The 25,651-nt window shown below is 42.0% G+C and overlaps 1 protein-coding gene across 7 annotated transcripts in view; it reads right to left on the bottom strand.

Annotated features, from left to right (window-relative positions):
• rint1 (RAD50 interactor 1) overlaps nt 1–25,651 on the bottom strand; it is a 137,798-nt gene that overhangs the window by 91,251 nt on the left and 20,896 nt on the right. For 3 of the 7 annotated variants that reach the window (XM_030440003.1, XM_030440005.1, XM_030440006.1), the window contains exons 2-5: nt 23,251–23,376; nt 3,986–4,092; nt 984–1,157; nt 686–826 (exon numbers count right to left, since the gene is read on the bottom strand). In XM_030440003.1, coding sequence (XP_030295863.1) covers nt 686–826; nt 984–1,157; nt 3,986–4,092; nt 23,251–23,376 — 548 coding nt within the window. Of the gene's footprint in view, nt 1–685; nt 827–983; nt 1,158–3,985; nt 4,093–23,250; nt 23,377–25,651 lie in introns of those variants that run through there. The other 4 variants (XM_030440008.1, XM_030440004.1, XM_030440007.1 and 1 more) reach the window with 4 other exon arrangements.

Here is a 25,651-nt window from a genome sequence, read left to right as displayed (position 1 = left end):
GAGTTAGATTATATGTTTGGCTTCTGTTCTGATTAAGTTCTAATGTTTTGACCAACCACAACTATGCCCCCTTTTTTCCAAACTAACTGTATACATTTTGGGGTACATGGCAGTCCATGAAAAATATTTTACTTTGAACCATAAATGTAAGCCTGCTGGTGGAGCTCAGTGAATAGTCCCTTTGACACTTAATCACAGTAACGCTGTCTTGTAGTGACGCACAGGTCAACCCATAACCTGCTGGACCCACAAGAAAATATTCATAATAATGGTTTTGATTGGGAGGCAATGACTGGCAAAGCAGTGTCAACAGCAGTCATCTCAATGTTGAGCGCCAGGAGGACATCCTTTGGGGAGATCGCTGTGACACAAACCCTACAGTAAAGGGATGGGCAGTCTCTCATGATGGGCTGGATGGGTGCAGGTATTAAAAAGCCTGACATGTGCATCATTACTGGTAAGACAGCATGAATGTTTACCAAGTTTTACCAATTCACCTGATGGATATGAAGATATTTCGTAGGATAACTGATAACTGTGACCTGCTGGTGGCACTAGGTAAAAAGTCAGGGGATCACCAAGTCAGTAAGATTCATATTTTCAGAACCTTGAATGTAAAAGATGGATTTGAAAATCCATCCATTATTTATCAAGACTTTCACCAGAAGCTCAAACTGAAGGATACGAGGTCTGCAAGGCAAGCAGCTGTGTGACAAGCAGCTCCAGCTGGCTGTTGATCTCCTGATGATTGGCAGTAGGTGTTAGTGACTGAGTAGGAGGAGTGACGATTGGCCATTGAAGTTGAGTCAATACTTTCTCAAAATCACTATGAAAGAATTGAAGAGGAGGCTTTAGCTCATATGGTAAACATAGGACAATGCATTGGACAATATATAGCAGTAAAGTGTGCACCTTTGCACGTAACATTTAGACACAAAGTGACAAAGGGGAACATTGGGTAGGGAGATTGCATAGAGAAATACCTTGCCAGACGGTCTTTAATGATCTTGTGCCAGAAGTGAAGTGTTTCTTGGAGAAAATCCTGAAGGTGAAAACACCCAGATTGGTTTAATCCAGTGTCCAGTACAGCCATGCTGTCTACTGCCCTTATGGCCTCCCATACACTACTGGTCATCAGACACTGCTGGACTGCAGCACTGCAGGCATACAAAACATCTAACATTAGTGCTTTAGCCAATATCAGACACAGACAAAGGTCATACTAAAACTCAGAATAACAATTTTATATTCAAATGCCAATTCAGGTGGCAAAATCATTCCTCATGTAGGGAAAAAAATATTTGCAACAATAGTGTACCTTAAATTACCAAATAACAGCAGAGGCATTTATTTGTTTCAATCGCTTAACAGACCAGACGTTTATTTGGGACCAGGCGGCAATTTGGGACAGGCATTTATTTCCTTCCTCACAAAAATCTTGCTCAAAAAACTCGGAAAATATGGTAATTTTGCGGGACACTCTCTCGTGGCGTGCCCGTTTGATGATAACTAATTCCCGCATGTTTATCTCAAGCTCCTCGCTAGACTTCTTCCTACATCCACCAGGCAGCCTGGCCCTTTTGCTGTCCTCCTCGGAGAGACGTTGAAGCTCAGTTTTATTTATTTTGCCCGTCTCTCACTCTCTTGGTGTCGACAGAGAAACGTCAGGCGGCTGCTTCTCCCGAGTTTTCCTCTGCATATTTTATGACAGAAAGTTTGAATTTCAAGTCGTACTTCAAATTTTTTTGCTGCACCGGTGCCATGGCGATCATCAACGTAATATTGACTGACAGAAAGCAAGCGCAATACGTGAAAAGGCCTCTTCCTTGATTTCTTATTAAACAAATCAGACTCTGTATTTATTTGGAACCAGCGGTTCTTTATCAAAATATACACCTGTACCCGGCATTTAAAGGGGACCCTGCGGTTAACTGAAACCCGGCTATTATTTGGTAATTTACGATAGTAACGTAAAAGAATAACTGCAATCCAGCAATAACACAATTTAAAACCCCCCAAAAAGAAGTGTTGAGTTAGTTCCTGAAATTGGACTGGCAACAGAATCCAAGTAAACGCCTTCAGTTGAGTGTGCATCATTAATTCTTTGATTGCCTCAGTGCTACAGAAATTGAGAGTATAATACTGAATAAAACTTTTTCTAGGTGCCAGAATTTGACTGAACTTGCCGCTCATACTATAGTACAGCTTTCCTTAGGATTTATAATGCCTTGTGTTCTGCAAATAGGACTTAGAGGTCAAATGTTTGTAACGCCTCAAAATAATACAATAATAATAATAATAATAAAAAATATTTATAATGCACCTCTACACACCAAGTTCAGAAAGAGCTTCGACAAACATGCAAAAGCAGGAAACTCAGAAAGACAGTATTAAAGAATAAACACTTAACAATCAAGCCAAACACAAGGAGGCAAAGATTTTAGGCGAGTTAAAACAAGAAGACAGAACGGACACAAAAAGTCAAAATGACTTACTACAAGTAAAAGAAATAAAAGTAATAAAACAGCCAAAATCACAGAAAAAGCTTGAGAGAAGAAGGGTAAATAAAATAATAAAAATCAAGTACATTAAGTAGAGGACATCACATCAAAAGGTATTAAGAACAGATACAAAAGATTATGGACAGTAAAAAAATAAAGGGCAACAAATAGATTAAAAGTAACTGATGAATATAGTGAATGACAGTGAGAAAAAGACATTACAGGGGCACAATTAGAAAAGAAAAATAGACTAATGGTGGGTTCAGACCGAACAGGAAGAAAACATTCACTGCGTGTAACTGGATTTTTCATTTTAATCTCATTATTCGTGCAGCACCCAGCTAGGTGAATGTCACCATCTGGATGACTGTAGCTTCCATCGCTACTTGAGGCCGAGTTGTGCTGATTTTTGATCCCATCTGCCTCTGGTGAAAGGCTAATACTTGTGTTAAAATCAACAAACTGTAAGTGTGACCAGACTGAACTTATTTGTTTCACCGCATTGTTAAGCGATTTCACTGTGATCTGACTGCAATTAATTGATCAAAAGGATGCTGAAAAACATCATAATGCAACCTTGTAAAAAGCCTGAATTCATGCTTTGTCAGGTCTGCTGGATGGGCAACAAGCACACAACTGTTAAAATGCTTGTTCCCTGAATGGTGTTTGAATCAATCAGGGCCATGCTGTGCTAAGACATATTTCAATAACTCATATAGTTCAACTTCCGTGCTCACTTTCGTCCATGCCAGCTCCTTCGTTGACCCATCATGGTATGAAAAAATGTGGTAATGTTCAGCCATGGGTGTCCACAAATGGCCACAATGTCCAGACATCAGCGACGTAAAGGTCATGACATCAGTGTGAATGTCAACACAATAGGCTTTAGGGACACTGTGTCACGCAAAAATCCCGCTTGAGTTCAATATTTTCGACTCCAAATTAATATTGTGTGTTCACGTCATTCATGCCGTGCCATTTGCCTCATTCTCCCCACCTGGCACAAATACACTCATCTATTGGTGTCTTTTAATTGACTTTGTATGACAATAATTATTTTTGGTCTGAACAAACCATGAGAGCAGTAAAAGGAATACTTTTAAGAAGTAATTTAAAAGAAGTTACTGACATATTGATCAATGGTAAAAAATAATTTTAGGAATTTTTCACTGCAATAGCAGTGTCCACTGGTTAAAATTGGAAGCAAGGTTCAGAGGAGCTGCCATATCTAGGTGTATAATACACTCATGAAGAAGGACAGTGAGCGCAAGCAGAGCAGAGGAAAAAGGGGTGAGATATCTGTAGGCCCCTACTTGTTGTCTATCTGGCAGTCATGTGTATTAACAGCTTCTAAATAGTCATTACACACAGTCTACATTACATTTATTTCTATTCTCTTTTATCACACATCACTGTTATGTCACTCTCCATTTGTCTGTCATAACTCATTTATGTCTTCATCTCCATTCCCTCATTTATATTACCTCAGTTCCTCTATGCGCTGAAGGCACCGCAGGTATTTCATGTGTCTTCCTATAGTGTCGACTTGGTTTAGCATCTGGCCAAGATTATCCATCCAAGGCTGGGCCCCCTGTAGGTATTTAAGGACAGAATAATCATCCAAAGTACAAGTACCATATTTTCTCCACAGGCAGTGACAAACACAACGGCAGTTAGGATTATGCTACCAGCAGTGACGGACTGGGAATAAAAAACGGCCCTGGCATTTTCACCCACCAGCGGCCCACGGAACGCGCAACTTTTGATGCATGTAAAGAACAGGCACTTTGATGGCCCCGGTGATAGTAAATGTAAATTCCCAAGCTATAAACAACTACACCCCAATACATAAAACACATTAATAAATCATCAGAGCCAGCCGCTCCATAATACAAACGTGTCTTACCGTCACACAGTCATCCATGTCTACCTCTTCATCCTCCTCTTGCTCATATTCCTCACTGTCCTGTCTTTCTCCCTGGTGTGCTGGTGCTAGCAGTATTAGTGCTAGTGCTTGCTGAAGCTGCACTTGATTTTGAAAACAAATCAGTCGGTTTGCAGCATTTTTTACCGTCAACCAACAGTGCTCTCTGAGATTTCTCTCTTTTTCTCCACTCACACCTTGTATCGCTTGATACCTCGATTAATTTTTTTGCTAGATTAAACTCAGTCAACTTCCAACTTCCAACAACCACACTCAGACGGTCCACTTGATTCAGTCTTGAAATTCCCAGAAGGCATTGCTTCATTTTAACTTTCGCAAACAACTATTCAAATAAAAAAATGCAGGTAGATTTGTTTTATTTCAAACCATGCACATTTTTGAACATCCGAATAAGACATTTCGCTACAAAACAATGCATAGTGATATATAAGTTTGTGACTGTAGAAGGTATCCATGACTGTGATATAGAGACTCGTATGTGGCATATAAACAGTGATTAGATCGTCGCGTTATTTAGTGTATAGGATTAGGAGAAATTTGGCTTCCAGTTGGCTTAAAAACTTTATTGACGCTCGAAACAGCCAGGAGAAACGAGCTCGGGACCGCTCTGTGATTTGTCGGCCGGCCCGCATGGCCCATGAGGGCCGCTGGCCCCTCTGGCATCTGCCCAAATTCCAGATTACCAGTCCGTCACTGCATTTGACCTATCATCTCATCAGGTCAACGGTCACGAGAAAATCCACTGACGACCGAAAAACATCCAAAAAACCTTATAATAGATTAGAGATTAGAGATTAGATAAATTTAGGTTTTTTGTCCTTTACAGGAAAAATAAAAAACATAATTATTATTATTTAGTTTAATAGGCCTATTATTTGTCAGAGTTAACAGGCCGTTTTGTTTGTTTGTTTGCTTTTTCCCCTCTTTTTTGTGGCCGCCTTCAGCTCCGCTTTATTTTTTATTATTTTTATTTATTCATTTGCAGCCGCCTTTTGACGCAGCCGCTCCGCTTTCTTTATTTATTTAGCCCATTTATTCATTTGCGGCCGCGTCTGCCTATTAATGCAGCCACTCCGCTTTATATTTATTCATTTAATTATTTATTTTTTTATTTGTGATGCGGCCAGGCGGCCGCAGTGGCATTTGCCCACATTGCCCAATGGCCAGTCCGTCCCTGGCTACCAGATTTAAAAAAAAAAAAAAAAAAAGAGATGGATTAAACCAACTAACGTCTGTTTGGCAGGTAAACCTAGGAAGCCATTCAGCAACACACAGATCAAAATTGTGATGTTGTGAAAAACTATGCTGAGAGTCTCAATCAATTTTGATGTACTTGACAGGTATGCTGCTCCCCTGTCTGCTGTCTTAGTCAGATTGTAAAACAAACAAAGGGAATGGGGCAGTCAGGTATAGCTGATAAAACCTTTGTTTTTATGGTCTGGTATCGAGAGGTTTCATTTTCTTTTTTCATCTATTGTTCTTTCATCTATCTGTTGTATAATTTGCACTACCCAGGTCCAAAAGAACTTTTGCCATACTGTTATCCCAGATCCCAGAAAAAGTTCTGCTTTTGTAGTAGAAATAAAATGTAATAAAAATCAGATAGATTTGAGCCTCGGTAAACAACTGAGGATGAAGACAGCGACTAGGCTAATATGGAATTAACAGTTCGGCTATGTAACTTCAGGCAAGACCCAACAAGCTTTAAAGGTAATAAGCAAGATCTTAAAATCAGTTTTTAAATGGACAGAAAAGGGAAGCCACCGCGCATGCGCAGCGTGCAACGTGCGCTTGTTATGTAGTGAAGAAGACATGGCGGAGGGAGGACGTGATAGTAGCGGTAACCTCAAGCTTGTGTGCATGATGTATGTGTATATCAGAGGAGGCTCGTCCATAGAGGCAGAGGAGGTTGGTCCTCCTCTATTTTTGGGAGGCAAGAGGAAGATCCATTTTTTTTTAAGAAAGAGTAACTGGTTGAAATAAATCATTACCAAATCTCAGTATCATTTATAAAATATTGTATATAAATTATATCATTAAAAAGTTTCTTCTTTGGAAGAAAATCCACCTGAAACGGTTGAACAGCGACAGCTGCAGACGGAGGAGACAGAGCAGTCTGTGAGAGGAGCAGGGAGCAGGAAGGTGGGGGCTAGAGGAGGACGGAGGGCTTCTGTCCTCCGTGGGAGGGATCTCCTTCCATTCACTCAATGCATTCAGGATTTTTTCATGCTGATCTATGATTGGCTAAGACACGTAAAATGACGCGCTAAGGGAGGACCAGAGAGATAGAGTTAACAGTTTCTCTCTATGGCGCTGGGGAGGACGTCCTCCCTTACCAATCAGCAACCAGAATACAAGATTGACAGCAGGTTGGTCCAATAACAGTTCCCAAATTTCATTCTCACGTTTATACAGCCGTAAACAAAAAATACTTCTATGTACCGTATTGACCCGAATATAGTACGAGTTTTTTTGTTTTTTTTTTCGATTAAAATTATGTGAAAAAGTGGGGTCGTCTACAATAGTAGAACGTCTCTGGTCGTCTTATAATCGGGGTCTAACCGTTGACACATGCTGATAATTGTCTGGGTCGCTACACGACCGCAACGGCAGAGGGCGCCAGCTTCTTGTAGAGACGTCACTGACACTGTGGCTGCGGTTATCTGTCAATCACAGCGGAGAAGAAGTGACAGGAGATGAAAAATGGAGAGACGCGGTGATTTTACGGAGCAAAGTGGATCAAGTGTGGCAAGTTAACAGACATCTGAGGCGGAGCTATGATGCTGATTTTAAGATAATGAGATCAATGCAGCGGAGGTGCCAAACAACTGTCAGCCAGCCAAGAAATATGGAGTTACGGAGTGTAACGTCCGAAGATGGTGGGTCCAAAAAGATCGTCTGAAAACGCTAACAGTAAGAGAAAAGCTTATCGTGGTCCTCTAAGCGGCCGCTTCCAAGAGATTGACAGGAAGGTGTGTGAGTTTGTTACTGAGAAACACATTTTGGATATCAGAGTATTTTTCTGAAGATTAGTCTTGAAAAGAGGGGTCGTCTTATTATCAGGGTCGTCCTATGTTCGGGTCAATATGGTATTTTACAGCTTTCACTGCCAGCCATGCTCGGACAAGAAATATGGAGTTTTCAGCGACATTGGAATCGGTTTCAAAGGAAATATTAAAACTGCAAGCAGTGATGAACGGGCCCTCGCAGTCCGCGCGCATGTCGGGGCGTGCTGCTGTCGACCCACGCCGCCGTGGGGCTACCCCCACAACACCTTCCATTTCAGTTTTTCCTACGATTTGGTGGGCTGTTCCTCCTGTCGGTAATAAAGAATGTCTGAAAAGGCTAGAAAGCTGAATGCAGTATTTTATTATCGTTGGAATGAGCAGAATAATGTCCAACATAACATTAGCAGAGGCAAAGTATGCGAAACAGCACGATGGCTTGACATACTGACTGTTAACTACAGATGTGTTCTGTGTTATTTGACCAGAGAAATCACTCAGTCGTTTCAAATCTCAGGGGAAGCCACTGCGTTCATCGTGGAAAAGTTGGGCAGAATCACAACTACAGACATCTTGTTGTGTGCCACATTGACAGGGCAGATCCAACACAAAAATGGCATTCTTATCAAACTGGCTTATTTAAAAATTGTGTGCTGTGGCTTACTACCGCTGACTTATCTATTATGTGGCTATAAACATTACCCTTCTTTATGCCATATTGTTATGTGCAATTTAGACAAAACTACCTGCAAATGCCATGTACATCTGACTATGTTTGTCATCACTGCACATAAATGAGTGTAGAATAATGCTTCACTTGCCTTCTTTCAAAAATGTATTTATGGCTGTCTATCGGTGTCAAGCTTTTGATCTAAGTTCTGCTTTGTTTGCTAGTTTTTATTCCAAGAAGTGCGTGCTGCCACCTTTTGAAGTTTCGATAAAATCTGATGAATATGCGGCTGCCTTACTGGAATTGAATGGAATTACTCAGAGGTTATCTAGATAGGATACATGTGCCTTGAAAGACAACAGTGCCATCTAGTGGCGACTTGTATCACGTACACCATAAATTCATGTGCTTCTAAGCAAAATAGACCACTTCCTGTTGGACTGAGAGTGTGGGTGTAAATGAGTCATTTGTGCGTCTTGTCATAACACACATGCGTGCCACATTTCATTCATGTACATGCATGTAGGGCGCCAAAATTGACCGCGATAAAACTTACTTCATGTTTCCAGTGGGTGGCGCTATAGATATGACACAGTATTGATGCAAAGATCTATTCAGGGCGACTCCCTCTCGATTCCCTCTAGATTTGGCCGAGCTAGGAAATAGTATGAAGGAGTTATCAGGACTTGATGCTTCATGGCGAAGGATTGTTATGGCGGGCTCCGCAACTGCCAGCAGGTATGACGTAGGATAAAGATTTCCATAAATTTTCATCTTCAAGGTCAGAGGATGCTACTGAGTGACTTTGAAGTCCGTGGTGTTACACCTGTAGGAGGAGATAATTTAAGTACGAAGATTGGCCGTAATTCAACATGGCGGCCAAACGCAAAATGGCAGACTAAGTATTGATGCTGAGATTTGTTCGGGGAGACAGCATCTACAGTTACAAGCAGTTTGGTGTGGATAGGAAATTGTATGTTGAAGTTATAAAGCCTCGATGCTTGACGGCGTGAGGACAAAATGGTTTCCACCGAACGGCCAACATAACCATCGCGCATTTGAATGATTTCCATAAATTTTGTTCTTCGAGGCATGAAGAAAATTACTGAGTTAATTTGAAGACTGTGGTGTTTAAGCTCTAGGACAAGATAATTTTCAAAGTAGGCATGATTTGGACAAAAACGCCGCCACACATCTAAATGGCTGCCTTCCTGTTGGACTGACACTAGGGGTCCAAATGGGCTTTTTGTGCGTCCGGTCATGAGGAATATGCGTACCATTTTTTCGTCCTTCTATGTTACATGTAGGAGGCGGGGCATCACAATAGGGGGCGCTACAGAGCCCACGCGTCACGGCCACGCCCCATGACTACACAGATCTCATCAGGGCGACTCCCTCTGCATTCCTGAGAGATTTGGCCGAGATAAGACATTGTATGAAGAAGTTATGAGGACACGATGCTTTACGGCGAAGGATTTGAATTGCCCGCTCCACTGTGGCCAGCAGGTATGACGTAGGATAAAGATTTCCATAAGTTTTCATCTTCAAGGTCAGAGGATGCTACTGAGTGACTTTGAAGTCGGTGGCGTTACATCTGTAGGAGGAGCTAATTTAAGTACGAAGATTGGCAATATTTCAACATGGCGGCCAAAATCAAAATGGCCGACTTAGTGTTGATGCTGAGATTTGTTCGGGGAGACAGCCTCTACAGTTACAAGTGGTTTGGTGTGGATAGGAAATTGTATGTTGAAGTTATAAAGCCTCGATGCTTGATGGCGTGAGGAAAAATTGGTTTCCACCGCCCCGCCCACTAAAGTATGTCGCAGCTGAAAGATTTTAATAACTTTTGTTCTCCAAGGCATGAAGAAAATTACTGTGTTAATGTGAAGACTGTCGTGTTTAAGCTCTAGGACAAGATAGTTTTCAAAGTAGGCATGAATTGGACAAAAACGCCGCCACACATCTAAATAGCTGACTTCCTGTTGGAGTGACACTAGGGGTCCCACTGGGTTTTTTGTGCGTCTGGTCATGAGGAATCTGCAAATTGAATTTCGTTCTTCTACGCACTTGTGGGAGGCGGGGATAAACATTAGGGGGCGCTACAGAGCCCACAGGTCACGACCACGCCCATTGACAATGCAGGATCGCTATTTTCGCTTAACGTGACGCAAATTCCAAATTTGGAGAGTTTTCGATTATGTTCAGGCATCCAAAACTGCAGTCGATGTCGGATCGGAATAATAATAACGAAGAATTAAAACTGCAAGCATTGATGAACGGGCCCTCGCAGTCCGCACGCATGTCGGGGCGTGCTGCCGTCCAAACGCGCCGGGGCTGAAGCCCCATTGCTTGATCGTTGTTCACGGAGGCGGCAACCGCCTGCGTTTGGGACAGTACACGCCGGGGGTGAATATCAGCCTCTTCTCCCAACGTGTGTTTGTAACGTGGTGGGTTGCCCCTGCCAGTATCAAGTGCTTTCAGGTGAAGTCAGAACAGCTTCCTGCAATCCACAGACATCCAAATGGACTGCAGGTGAATGACTTCTAAAACATTTAGTAATCGGGTACGTTTTGACAATCTATTCTGCACTGTTACGTTGTGTGAAGTGTTACGGCCTTCTCTTTGCCTCTGTCTGGAATTCAGGCATGGACACCTGTGTTTTTGCAGGGAATAGATTGGAAGTGGGACGGGGGGGGGGGGGGGGTTGTGGCTTGCAGTAAACTTCCTCCGCCCTAAATTCGAACCGGGGCCTGCTGCGTATGTGGCATGCACTCCAACCACTCGACTACCGGCGCAGAAAAGACACTGCCTTCTGTTGTCACCGTGAAGGCAGGAAGGCAGCGCATCATAGGGTAGGATGGAAGCGTAATGCCACAGATTTCGATAGGTAGTGGAGTGCAGCCAGATGTGATTCTTCCTTTTGGAAAGGGACAGCAGTCAAGTGACCAGGTTTGACGAGCGTCCTGCAGTAGCGGTGTTTAACCAAAGAACTCACTCAGTTGTTTCATATCGCAGGGGAAGCCACTTCGTTCATTGCGGAAAAGTTGGGCAGAATCACAACTACACACATCTTGTTGTGTGCCACATTGACAGGGCAGACACAACACGCAAATGGCATTCTTAGCAAATTGGCTTATTTGAAAATTGTGTGCTGTGGCTCACTACCACTCACTTATCCATTATGTGGCTCTACCCATTACCCTTCAAATATGCCCTGTTGTAACGTGCAATGTAGAAAAAACTACCTGCAAATGCCATGTACATCTGACTATGTTTGTCATTACTGCACATAAATGAGTGTAGAATAATGCTTCACTTGCCTTCTTTCAACAATGTATTTATGGCTGTCTATCAGTGTCAAGCTTTTGATCTAAGTTCTGCTTTGTTTGCTAGTTTTTATTCCAAGAAGTGCGTGCTGCCACCTTTTGAAGTTTCAATAAAATCTGATGAATATGCAGCTGACTTACTGGAATTTAATGGAATTACTCAGAGGTTATTCAGACAGGATACATGTGCCTTGAAAGACAACAATGCCATCTAGTGGTGACTTGCATCACGTACACCATAAATTCATGTGCTTCTAAGCAAAATTGACCACTTCCTGTTGGACTGAGAGTGTGGGTGTAAATTAGTAATTTTTGCGTCTTGTCATAACACACATGCGTGCCAAATTTCATTCATGTATATGCATGTAGGGCACCAACATTGACTGAGATAATACTTACCTCATGTTTCCAGTGGGTTTCCAGTGGGTGGCGCTATTGATATGACACAGTATTGATGCACAGATCTATTCAGGGTGACTCCCTCTAGATTCCCTCTAGATTTGGCCGAGATAGAACATTGTATGAAGAAGTTATGAGGACACGATGCTTTACGGCGAAGGATTTGAATTGACCGCTCCACTGTGGCCAGCAGGTATGACGTAGGATAAAGATTTCCATAAATTTTCATCTTCAAGGTCAGAGGATGCTACTGAGTGACTTTGAAGTCGGTGGTGTTACATCTGTAGGAGGAGATAATTTAAGTACGAAGATTGGCAATATTTCAAAATGGCGGCCAAAATCAAAATGGCCGACTTAGTATTGATGCTGAGATTTATTTGGGGAGACAGCCTCTACACTAAATAGAAGTTTGGTGTGGATAGGTAATTGTATGTTAAAGTTATAAAGGCTTGATGTTTGACCGCGAGGGGAAAAAATGGTTTCCACCGCCCCGCCCACTAAAGCATGTCGCAGCTGAAAGATTTTAATAACTTTTGTTCTCCAAGGCATGAAGAAAATTACTGAGTTAATGTGAAGACTGTGGTGTTTAAGCTCTAGGACAAGATAATTTTCAAAGTAGGCATGAATTTGTCAAAAATTCCGCCACACATCAAAATAACTGACTTCCTGTTGGAGTGAGAGTAAGCATCCAAATGGGTTTTTTGTGCGTCTGATCATGATGAATATGCATACCAATTTTCGTCCTTCTATGTACAAGTAGGAGGCGGGGCATCACAATAGGGGGTGCTACAGAGCCCACGCGTCACCGCCACGCCCCATGACCACACAGATCTCATCAGGGCGACTCCCTCTGCATTCCTGAGAGATTTGGCCGAGATAGGAAATTGTATGAAGAAGTTATGAGGACACGATGCTTTACGGCGAAGGATTCGAATTGCCCGCTCCACTGTGGCCAGCAGGTATGATGTAGGATAAAGATTTTAATAACTTTTCATCTTCAAGGTCACAGGATGCTACTGAGTGACTTTGAAGTCGGTGGTGTTACATCTGTAGGAGGAGATAATTTAAGTATGAAGATTGGCAATATTTCAAAATGGCGGCGAAAAGCAAAATGGCAGACTAAGTATTGATGCTGGGATTTGTTCGGGGAGACAGCCTCTACAGTTACGAGCAGTTTGGTGTGGATAGGAAATTGTATGATAAAGTTATAAAGCCTCGATGCTTGACAGCGTGAGGAAAAAATGGTTTCCACCGCACCGCCCACTAAAGTTTGGCGCAGCTGAATGATTTCCATAACTTTTGTTCTTCAAGACATTAAGAAAATTACTGAGTTAATTTGAAGACTGTGGTGTTTAAGCTCTAGGACAAGATAATTTTCAAAGTAGGCATGAATTGGACAAAAACGCCGCCACACATCTAAATAGCTGACTTCCTGTTGGAGTAACAGTATGGTCCCCCCAGACTTTTTTGTGCGTCTGCTCATGAGGAATCTGCGTATTGAATTTCGTTCTTCTACGCACTTGTGGGAGGCAGGGATGAACATTAGGGGGCGCTACAGAGCCCGCAGGTCACGACCACGCCCAATGACAATGCAGGATCGCAATTTTCGCCAGATGTAACATATATTCCAAATTTGGTGAGTTTTTGGGTATGTTCAGGCATCCAAAACTGCATTCAAACTTGGAGAAGAAAATTTCTGTCCTTCCAATAACAATAGGGACCTCGCAGGTCTACCTGCTCGGGCCCTAATTAAAACTGCAAGCAGTGATGAACGGGCCCTTGCAGTCCGCGCACACGTCGGGGCGTGCCGCCGTCCAAACGCGCCGCGGCTTAAGCCCCGTTGCTCGGTCGTTGTTCACGACTGGCTTGACCGCAGTCACTGCACTGGGCTGTGTGAGAAGATAGACTCAGGCTCTGCATGATCTGTTGCTGCTAAACAGGCAGCGCTGCGGGCAACAGTTGGCCTGTGGACTGTTGTTTGACCACTAATGACGTTACTTATTATAACATAACATTGCACTAGCACATAGCAAGCCTCTGTACTTAGGTCATTCAGTGTGCAGGGCCATCGGCTAACATTATCAGCTAGCCTGCCTAACAATATGACGGCGTTAGATATCTAACACCATCACACAAATTAGTCAACGTGAACTAAGTTAGCAAGCTTCATGTTTAATTTAAATATCAAACAGAGTAGGCTAATAACATGACACCAATCATTTTAATGCTGTAGTTAACAACTCCAGCAACACTGCTCCCTGGCTTGCTGGCGGCCATGACTTCCTTGTCAGAAAGATGTCGTTGGTGTAGCCATTTGTAACTCAAACATGTCTGACCAATGGGGAAGCACCCGCCCACTGGGGGATGTTTGTGTCAAAATAATTCAATTTTAAAAAAACGACTTCAAAACTTTTTTCACTTCATTCAAAGAAAAAATCACTTCAAATCAAAAAAAATATTTTCAATAAAAAACAACAACACTTCAAATTATTTTATTTATATTTTAAGGGGGGGATTCAATTTTATTTTTGCATTTGAACAGTTTTTTCTTTGATTGAAAATATTTTTTTTGATTGAAGCAACTTTTTTGGGATTGAATAATTAAGACACAAATGTCCTACCCATAATATGGCCCAAACACAAAAGAGATTACTTCAATCAAAGAAAACATTTTCAATCAAAAAAAGTGTTCAAATGCAATTTTTTGAGTCTCAAATATTTTTTGCATTTAAAAACTTTTTATCTATGATTGAAAAAGTTTTTTTTTTGATTGAAGTGATTTTTTTTTAATGGGAATTTTTTTGTTGTTGTTTGAAGCCACTTCTTTTTTGATTGAATTATAAAGACACAAATGTCCTACCCATAACAACACAAAACAGTATTACTTCAATCAAAAAAGTTGCTTCAAACATGAAAAACATTTTCAGTCAAAGAAAAACAGTGTTCAAATGCATTTTTTTGAGTCTCAACTATATTTTTGCATTCAAACACTTTTTTTCTTTGATTGAAAAGGTTTTTTTTTGATTGAAGTGAAGGTTTTTTTCATTGAAAATATATATTTTGATTGAAGCAAACTTTTTTTTGATTGAATAATAAAGACACAAATCTACCTTCATAGGAATGCAGGACCACGGATGTGTTTGGGGTAATAACAAATACAGAGTTGTTGGACCTCTGACAGCTGTGTGACAATGATGAAAAACAATATAATATGGGACTTTTATCCAAAGAAATCACTCAGTTGTTTAAAATGGCAGGTGAAGCCACTTTGTTCATCTTGGAATCGTTGGTCGGAAACACAACTACACACATCTTGTTGTGTGCCACACTGAGAGGGCAGACACAACACACAAATGGCATTCTTAGCAAATTGGCTTGATTGAAAATTGTGTGCTGTAGTTTACTACCACTAACTTATCCATTATGTGGCTCTAAACATTACCGTCCAATTATGCCATGTTGTAATGTGCAAGTCAGACAAAACTGCCTGCAAATGCCATGTACATCTGACTATGTTTGTCATCACTGCAGATAAATGAGTGTCAAATGATGGTTCACTTGCCTCCTTACCAAAATGTATGTATGGCTGTCTATGAATGTCAAGCTTTTGATCTAATAGGAAAGCTAGTTTTTATTCCATAAAGTGCATGCAGCCACATTTTGTAGTTTCAATAAAATCTGATACATTTGAGGCTGAATTCCTGCCATGGAATGGAATAATCTAGAGGTTATCCAGAGGTTGCAAAGCACAAAGGACACCTGTGACTTGAAAGACAACACTGCCATCTAGTGGCGACTTGTGTCACTCACAGCTTGTAGGAGCCCTGATGGAATGAGATTAAAACTAATTTATGTTTCCAGTGGGTAGGGCTATGGATATGACACAGCATTGATGCACAGATCTATTCAGGGCGACTCCCTCTAGATTCCCTCTAGATTTGGCCGAGCTAGGAAATAGTATGAAGGAGATATCAGGACTTGATGCTTCATGGCGAAGGATTGTTATGGCGGGCTCCGCAACTGCCAGCAGGTATGACGTAGGATAAAGATTTCCATAAATTTTCATCTTCAAGGTCAGAGGATGCTACTGAGTGACTTTGAAGTCGGTGGTGATACATCTGTAGGAGGAGATAATTTAAGTACGAAGATTGGCGTAATTCAACATGGCGGCCAAACGCAAAATGGCAGACTAAGTATTGATGCTGAGATTTGTTCGGGGAGACAGCATCTACACTTACAAGCAGTTTGGTGTGGATAGGAAATTGTATGTTGAAGTTATAAAGCCTCGATGCTTGACGGCGTGAGGACAAAATGGTTTCCACCGAACGGCCAACATAACCATCGCGCATTTGAATGATTTCCACAAATGTTGTTCTTCGAGGCATGAAGAAAATTACTGAGTTAATTTAAAGACAGTGGTGTTTAAGCTCTAGGACAAGATAATTTTCAAAGTAGGCATGATTTGGACAAAAACGCCGCCACACATCTAAATGGCTGCCTTCCTGTTGGACTGACACTAGGGGTCCAAATGGGCTTTTTGTGCGTCCGGTCATGAGGAATATGCGTACCATTTTTTCGTCCTTCTACGTTACATGTAGGAGACGGGGCATCACAATAGGGGGCCCTACAGAGCCCATGCGTCACGGCCACGCCCCATGACTACACAGATCTCATCAGGGCGACTCCCTCTGCATTCCTGAGAGATCTGGCCGAGATAAGACATTGTATGAAGAAGTTATGAGGACACGATGCTTTGCGGCGAGGGATTCGAATTGCCCGCTCCACTGTGGCCAGCAGGTATGACGTAGGATAAAGATTTCCATAACTTTTCATCTTCAACGTCAGAGGATGCTACTGAGTGACTTTGAAGTCGGTGGCGTTACATCTGTAGGAGGAGATAATTTAAGTACGAAGATTGGCGACATTTCAACATGGCGGCCAAAAGTAAAATGGCAGACTAAGTATTGATGCTGAGATGTGTTCGGGGAGACAGCCTCTACACTTATGAGAAGTTTGGTGTGGATAGGAAATTGTATGTTGAAGTTATAAAGCCTCGATGCTTGACCGCGAGGGGAAAAAATGGTTTCCATCGCCCCGCCCATTAAAGTATGTCACAGCTGAAAGATTTTAATAACTTTTGTTCTCCAAGGCATGAAGAAAATTACTGAGATAATGTGAAGACTGTTGTGTTTAAGCTCTAGGACAAGATAGTTTTCAAAGTAGGCATGAATTGGACAAAAACGCCGCCACACATCTAAATAGCTGACTTCCTGTTGGAGTGACACCAGGGGTCCCACTGGGTTTTTTGTGCGTCTGGTCATGAGGAATCTGCAAATTGAATTTCGTTCTTCTACGCACTTGTGGGAGGCGGGGATAAACATTAGGGGGCGCTACAGAGCCCGCAGGTCACGACCACGCCCAACGACATTACATTATCAAATTTTTCGCTTAACGTGACGAATGTTCCAAATTTGGTGAGTTTTTGGGTATGTACAGGCTTCCAAAACTGCAGTTAAAGCGCAACGGAAAAATAATAACCAAGAATAATCCTTCCAATTACAATAGGGACCTCACAGGTCGATGACCTGCTCGGGCCCTAATAATTCTTCCAATTACAATAGGGACCTCACAGGTCGATGACCTGCTCGGGCCCTAATAAGCAAATTTCTGATAGAAAAAAAACTGTTGGGAGAAATCAGAGCGAAGCAGTCAGAAAAATAATTCATAGTTTTCGTTTCGTTCGTCCTGCTGGAGGAAATAACGTGAAGAGTGAAGAGGCAGAGACGGTGGAAGAGACACGTTTACAGCAGGACGTCTCTGAAGACCTGAGTTTTAATGCTGGCGGTGACGATGTATGGCGTGAAAACGCGTGAAACTCAGGTCTTACATGTAAAACACGAGTGTGAAAAGTAAGAAGGAAAAAACAAAGAATTTACCATTCAGAGACGTCCTGCTGTAAACGTGTCTCTTCCACCGTCTCTGCCTCTTCACTCTCCCGTTCGGGCTCTGACTCCGGCTCGTACATAAATGCCTGAATTCCGTAAGGTTCGTCATTTAGTGTGTGCGCCATGACAGGGGGCTGTTTATGTTTTGGAGTCCGTGTATGCATGCAGGCTCGCCCCCCATTCCGGCTCTGTCCTTCCTGCGGCCAATCAACGTGCGCCTCATTACATATTAATACAATGCACATCCGGACCGGTCAAAACCTCGCGCATAATCTCGCGTGAGAAAGTCGCGGTATGAAAAAGGGTCAGAAAAAGCTCTCCGTTTGATTTTTTTTTATTTTATTTTTTCTGATAAGTTTTAAGAATTGATCCAAAGCGATCCAAGAGGGACTGGATATGTAAAAAACCAGGTGATGACTCCTTTAATATGCAAGTAGCCTCCTGTGGTAACGTCACCACAGGAGCAGAGTCAAAATCTCGTGCTTTAGGAACGCGCACTATTGTGCGCTACTCCTGTTCGGAAAAAGAGCCAAAGCGAAAAAAATAAGCCACTTTCAAACTCCAGCTTTTCAGGCAAGTTTCAACAGAGGTCCAACACCAATATGCATGATTTAACGAGAGAAATTGCGATTTCCGGGTGATGACTCCTTTAAAGCTCTTACGTATGTTAGTGCCTGGTGTGACGTTACAGAAACAAACTGAACACTCAGTTTCTGACTCTGGCACTTTCAGCTCTGGTGCATCAAATTCGACCTTCTCTTCAGCCATCCTTCTCTATTGCTACCAGTCTGCATGTGTAACGACACACGGACAATCAGGCGCTAACTTAACGAGGTCACTTAACGTGATTAATGGTGTGTTAATTATTATTTAGCATGTTATGGTTTAGCTAACGTTAGCGGTTAACATAAAGTGTTAACGTGCAGTGTTGGCCTAAGTTACTCAGAAAGTCTTAACTTACATTTCTTGTGACTGGAGAGCGCAGGCTCTCCCATTGCACAAATATGCAAATCTTTTTTGCAGACCTTGCATGACGCCACTCTTTGATTCGGTCCTTATCTTAACCATAGTTTGTAGTTCGAAAGGGGCGGGGTCACACACAGACTGGCAGGTCGCGGAGAGGAGCAGAGAGGCTCAGCGGAGCCCAGGAGGAAACATCTCCACATACGGTTCTCTAACTGATTTTATTTCTCCTTGTTATAAGCAAACTATCCAGTCTGATCTCAATTTTGTGAAAGACATAGAGTATATGACAGTAGCATAGACATAATGTCAAGCCCTTTCAAGCACTTAAACTAAAATCCAAGCACTTTTCAGACCTTGAAAACACAACATTGAAATTCAAGCACTTTCACAGATTTCAAGCACCCGTACGAACCCTGAATATATAATAATTATATTTAAATATAAATCTTGATGAATTTTTTTCAATTTATCAGTGTTTTTGCAACATTTTGAAGACATTTTAAAAAATACCGCGGTATATCGATAACCTTGATAATTTTGGTCACTATTACCGCGGTGTGAAATTTTCATACCGTTACATCCCGGTAAAATAAAAAATATAAAAAATAGGGTCTAAAACCTGATTATACTACTCATTACTAGGGCTGTAACGGTACACGTATCGAAACTGAAATTGCGACACTCCGATCCATGAACCTGTCTCGCGGTGTGAGAGGGCAGAATCGCGACACAACTTCCAGTCCAGATCCAGCCCTATGAGCTATAAGTAGCCCGTTTTACACAGACAGTGCGTTTATATGACACTCAAGAAAACCTAATTACTGGGTTAGTCTGACTATGATGGGATCATTAAGATGTATGTATACACCTTAGTCTGACTTAAATCAGACCGGATCAGATTTCTCATAGTTGAATTAAGGCATCCAGATTTTTCGATTGATAGTCGCATTACTCCTGCATGTATACGTTCCATCAGATCAAATCAGATTTAGCGTTCTGCACAGGCGTGAGATTTTTTCCCAGGGCCGTGAGCCGGAAGTAGATGGACGGCGGCGTCTTTCCTCCGAAATCACCGCAAAAAAGAGCGCCATTGTGCACCTAGTTTGTTTTATCATCATGTACACCATATACGAAATGTACAAAGATGTAGCTCCGTCTCGCTCTTCCTACGCCATCATTCTTGAATGCCGAGGCAGCTGGTGACGTAAAGAGGTCAGCCGGAGGTGTCTCTGTTACCACTTGTTGAAATGGGTACAGCGCCACCTAGCGTACAAGGACATGACACGCTTTGGCCCAATAATTCCGATTTTCTCTCCGACATGTATACTCAGATAATTGCAGTTGACTAGTTGAGAAGTATAGTGGAACTATATCAGTAACTTCGTTATTTTTTTTAAAAAGTAATCCGTTATTTTAAGAATTTCTCCAGATAAGGAAAGGAAAATCCCGACTGCAGCCTGCTTTTTTTCAGACAGTACTGTGCCACCTGCGGATGTGTCAGCGGAGGTGCAGCGCTGTGATGCGTCTATGCCCTGCTGCTGACCTACGTTACCTGTGTGTGTGTTTGTGTGTGTGTGTGTGAGTGTTTTCAAACCCCCAGCAAGATGGCAGAGAGGACAGCTTTTGCATCGTGGAAGTACGCACATTATTTTCAATTCGCCAGTGAAAAGGACAAGAACAACATAACGTTAAAATGCACACTCTGTGTTGGTGAAAAGCTTCTGTCGACCACAAAAAATCATGACATCTCGGTGCATTTAAAGGAGGCTGTGTGTGTGTCTGTTAAGTTGAAGCATGTGCGAGGCGCTGCAAACCGCTTTTAATTTTTGGTAACGCATGAGTACTCTAACGCATTACTTTTATTCATAGGTAACGCTGTAACGTAACTGATTACTTTTAATTGATGGTAACGTTGTAACCTAATTAACTACTTTCCAAAGTAACTATACCCAACACTGAATCCGACTAAGCTGTGCATGTAAACGCACTGAGAGATGCCGCATTAACACCAATTCTCCGCCGTTGGTCATTCACACAGAGCGCAGCACTTCTGGAGTAAGGATTACGGTGGCCGGGAGGTGCAAACCAAAATTACAAAATGTGAAACACTTTTACGAAGCTTGAGACAAATTTACATTTTGGAAAACATTTTTACATATCATAAAACAAAATTACATTACCGAACCAAATTTACATTTAAGAAAACAAATTTACATTTCAGAAAACAAATTAACATGATACAAAACACTTTTACAAATGCCGAGACAAATTTACATTTCAGAAAACAAATTTACATTTCAGAAAACAAATTAACATGATACAAAACACTTTTACAAACGCAGAGACAAATTTACATTTCAGAAAACAAATTTACATTTCAGAAAACAAATTTACATTTCAGAAAACAAATGAACATGATACAAAACACTTTTACAAACGCCGAAACAAATTTACAAGTGGTGAAACACTTTTACAAGTCCCAAAACAAATTTACAAATAACATCAACCGGAAAGGGAATGTACCAACTCCGAGGTTGAACCGGAATTATACAACAAGTAGTTCCGTCCAAGCAATCTGATTGGTCAACAAGACATTTTGACCGTGCTCAAATCAGCATGACAGCACGCCTGACTCATTACTCAAAATATTACTCTGCCAAGTCCGTGGCAATAGTGTATCCATCTCCATGGCAACATAGTAACTGTCAGAGCTGGAGCAAAAAAAAAAAAAAACAAGTACGGCTTGAAATTCAAACTTTCTGCCGTAAAATATGCAGAGGAAAAGTCGGGAGAAGCAGCCGCTAGACATTTCTCTGTCGACCCCAAGAAAGTGAGAGATTGGCGATAAAAAAAAAAAACGCAGCTGTCCGAGGAGGACAGCAACAGGGCCAGGCTGCCTGCTGGAGGGAGGAAGAAGGCTAGCGAGGAGCCTGAGATAAACATGCGGGAATTAGTGTAACACCATGTAAACATGACATCATGTCCACGATTACAACGTACGAGTGTCCCTCATTAAAATATTTTATGCACTGCTGCAGCATATCTGGTCCGTCAGTCTGGTCCATGCCCCTTAAAAACTCTAAAGACCGACCACACGAAGAACAAAACCGCGTTAAACGGCTCATATGTTGTCCACAAAACGGGCAAAACCTCACTCGATGGCTGTCCATCTTGAGCTCACCATTAACTCCATCAACAACAACAACAACTCGAATTGGCCGCTGCCGGGTTATCACTTCCGGTTCAACCCCGGAGTTGGTACATTCCCTTTCCGGTTGATGTTATTTGTAAATTTGTTTTGGGACTTGTAAAAGTGTTTCACCACTTGTAAATTTGTTTCGGCGTTTGTAAAAGTGTTTTGTATCATGTTAATTTGTTTTCTGAAATGTAAATTTGTTTTCTGAAATGTAAATTTGTTTTCTGAAATGTAAATTTGTCTCTGCGTTTGTAAAAGTGTTTTGTATCATGTTAATTTGTTTTCTGAAATGTAAATTTGTTTCGGTAATGTAATTTTGTTTTATGATATGTAAAAATGTTTTCCAAAATTTAAATTTGTCTCAAGCTTCGTAAAAGTGTTTCACATTTTGTAATTTTGGTTTGCACCTCCCGGCCACCGTAAAGGATGAACCGCTGTGTAATTCACACAGAAAGACGGCGCTGCAGCTCCTAAAGAGACGTGACAGTTCACGTCATGGTGATGATGTTTTCAAGGTTTTTTTCCGGTGTCCTCCTTTCAATCTAAACACGCGGATAAGTTACAATCATATGGATGCTGTGTTAATGAGTCATGATTGATATCCTGAATCACCAAATATCCTGGAAAGTGATGAAGTTAAGTTTTTCATTCCAAATTACATAATTACATAATCGCCATCAGTAAAAAAGGTTGCTGTCTGACTCTGTCACTCTCAGGGACGGAGGCTGTTTTCTGGGGGAAAGTTCACTGAAGTCTCGGTCTGGAGGACTGACAGTCGCGGAGAAACTTTAACTCTGTGAGTTAAAGAAACTTGCGACAGTGACAGACGCTGTTTTTCAGGCAGAAATGTGACAAGGAGTCAATAGGGCAGACAGGAGGACGGACGCTTCTCCACATACGGCTGCAGAATTTTTTACCTTGCTGCCAAATAGAGTCACAGTTGCTACGTTACCTTAGTTTGGTTCTGAAACATTGCTTTGTGGGACATTTCTCTTTATTAAGTTGAGGGAGGGACCTGTGCAGTTATCAGACCATCTGATAGACACGCCCTCCATAGGCGCAGCCCACTCATCCATTCACACTGGTTCAGTTTGCCCATACTGCGCCTCTGATACTATCAGACGAGTATCATACAGAAGTTATTGAAATATTACATAAATAAAATGTTTAATTAAAAAAACATATTGTATTGAATATTTATTGAACAGTGGGTCAAAAATAGTGATACAAACTGAATGGTGAGTTGGTGTATCGTTACAGCCCTTCTCATTGCCAGTGAGTAACCTACCAACCCTACCTGGTTCAGCATGTTGGAGATAAATTGCTCTCTCTGCAGCAAATCCACCAGGGAACATCCAGCATCTGCTGCAGTAGACAGAGCTTCAGAAACTTTAGGAGGCACAGAACTGGATACAGTCAGAACCTGGATAACACAAATATTAATGTCACTACACATATAAGTGACATATTATTGGGCACAGAATGCACTAATGTTGTACATAGTCTTAGCTTTCCTGCGATCACAGGGCATAAAACCTGCAAATTAATTAAAATGGTCTATTCATTTTATTGGGATATGCTGTGTGTGTGTGTGTGTGGAAAAAGAACCCTTGGTAACAACTGATAATAAGGTCCTGGTAATAAGCGTTACTTAATATGGCCCTTATAAATCCTATTATAAGGGCCATATAATAAGATTATGGGTTGTATCTAAACTACTTTTGCACATCAAACAATTAAAAAAACAAAATCCCCTTTACATTTCCAAAGAAAAAAAGTACAGTAATCAACTGATCTGAGGCTTTAGGCTATCTTGAGAAAGGATGATGACACGCTATCAAAGGTTATGCAACTTGGTCCTGTTTTACATACTCTTGCTCTGCTGTCACTTATTAGTTGCCTTTATTTATATCAGATGACTGTATATTGTGATTGTATGGACCTAGTCGTAGACAAAACATTATCGCTCAATTTTTCATATTGTAACAGTTATTAAATCATGAAATTGAAATGATGATAAATTCATGAAATCAATACCTGGAGAGCTACGTCAGGATGCTCTCCATTGACTCCAGCTCGGCATTTAACACCATCATCCCTGACATCCTGGTCAGCAAACTGTCTGACCTGGGACTCCCCTCACTCACCTGCTCCTGAATTAAGGACTTCCTCACAAACCCACCCCATACAGTCAAACTGGGATACCACCTCTCCTCCACCCGGACACTGAGCACAGGCTCCCCACAAGGGTGTGTGCTGAGCCCGCTGCTCTACACCCTCTACACCACAGACTGCAGACCCGCCAACTCCAGTAACTCCATCGTTAACTTCGCAGACGACACAACGGTGGTGGGACTGATCACGTGGGGAGATGAGTCTGCCTACAGGGACGAGGTCCTGAAACTGTCTGAGTGGTGATCAGCAAACAACCTGCCTCTGAACACCAAAAGACCAAAGAAATTATCCTGGACTTCAAGAAACACAAGACAGATCCATCTCCCCTCTACATGGCGACTGCCTGGAGAGGGCTCACACCTTCACGTTCCTGGGCTTCACGTTACAATCCTACAATCCTGCGATATGGCTCTGCTGCAGGCGCTGTCGCCCCGATAGCGCCTCTGCCCACTTCCGCTACGTAGACAAGATGGCGGCCGTCAAGTACGTATGTTTTTTGCCGTTATGAGGACACCATCCAGGTCCTTTAGTTACACTTCTTTTCACCGCAATTGATATCGGAACACCCTAAGTATTCAGACTAAGTATGGTACGGGAAGTATGGATATCGGAACACGGCACAGGCCTGCTTAGGACTTAGTCCAAAGTGGCTGAAATCTCACTTTTTGTACTTTGCAAACCGTGTGCACTGTGAAAACCTTGTGGGTGTCAAATGAACAAGTTTTTCTCTGCAGTCCATGCTTCCACTATGTAATAATGTAAAACACTTTCTTCTTGAAAGAGGGCAGAGGACACTGTGATGTATGTATGAGGAATACTGACATCCTCTGGGTAAAATAATGAATAAGTCATGTCTGTAATATCAAAACGAAATTTCCGACTAATCATATCTTAGTGCCGTTGAAAAGTATGGGCAATTCAACAGAGGTCAAGCGAACTGACTGGTGTATGAAGACACCTGTGTCTGGAAAGTCCAGTCACAAGCCATTTTTATACTGGGCAGCAAGCTGCCAATTTGGCTGTCCTTTTTGCGACTAGGTCCGCAGATTTAGACAGAAGGCGGTAAAATGGGGGTTTGTTTTGTTCCGCCAATTTTACACCACGTAGGTACACTTTTTTCCACCTCCATTGCTACGTAAATCCGAGCCTTCGATGTGCCGCAATTGCATGAGATGGGCGGAGGTGTCAATGAGGTGCACTGTTAGGCGATCCAAAGCCGGGGATTTTTAAAACCAGGAAACAGCTGATCACAGCAGTGAGTCCATCACCTCATCTGCGGACGTCAAGATGAGCAACTGGACAGCTGCTGAGATCCGGGAGATGCTAGCATCTCCTCAGTCTCTGTAGCCATCTTCGTTGTCCACTTGTTGTTGTAGCGGCAAGCTACTAACAGTCGCTACTTTCAAATTAAAAGCCCCCCACTAAGAACCCAGTTCTAAAGTCCAGTGGGGTGCAATGTAAAGCTCTTATTTTGCAGAAAAATTCGACCTGCTTCACTGTTCACGCCGAACTTCGTGCTTCAC

Source organism: Sparus aurata, chromosome 14 (genome assembly GCF_900880675.1).
Source record: "Sparus aurata chromosome 14, fSpaAur1.1, whole genome shotgun sequence".
Classification (NCBI taxonomy): Eukaryota; Metazoa; Chordata; class Actinopteri; order Spariformes; family Sparidae; genus Sparus; species Sparus aurata.
The sequence above is the reverse complement of the archived record's forward strand: the minus strand, read 5'-3'. Positions and strand labels throughout refer to the sequence as shown.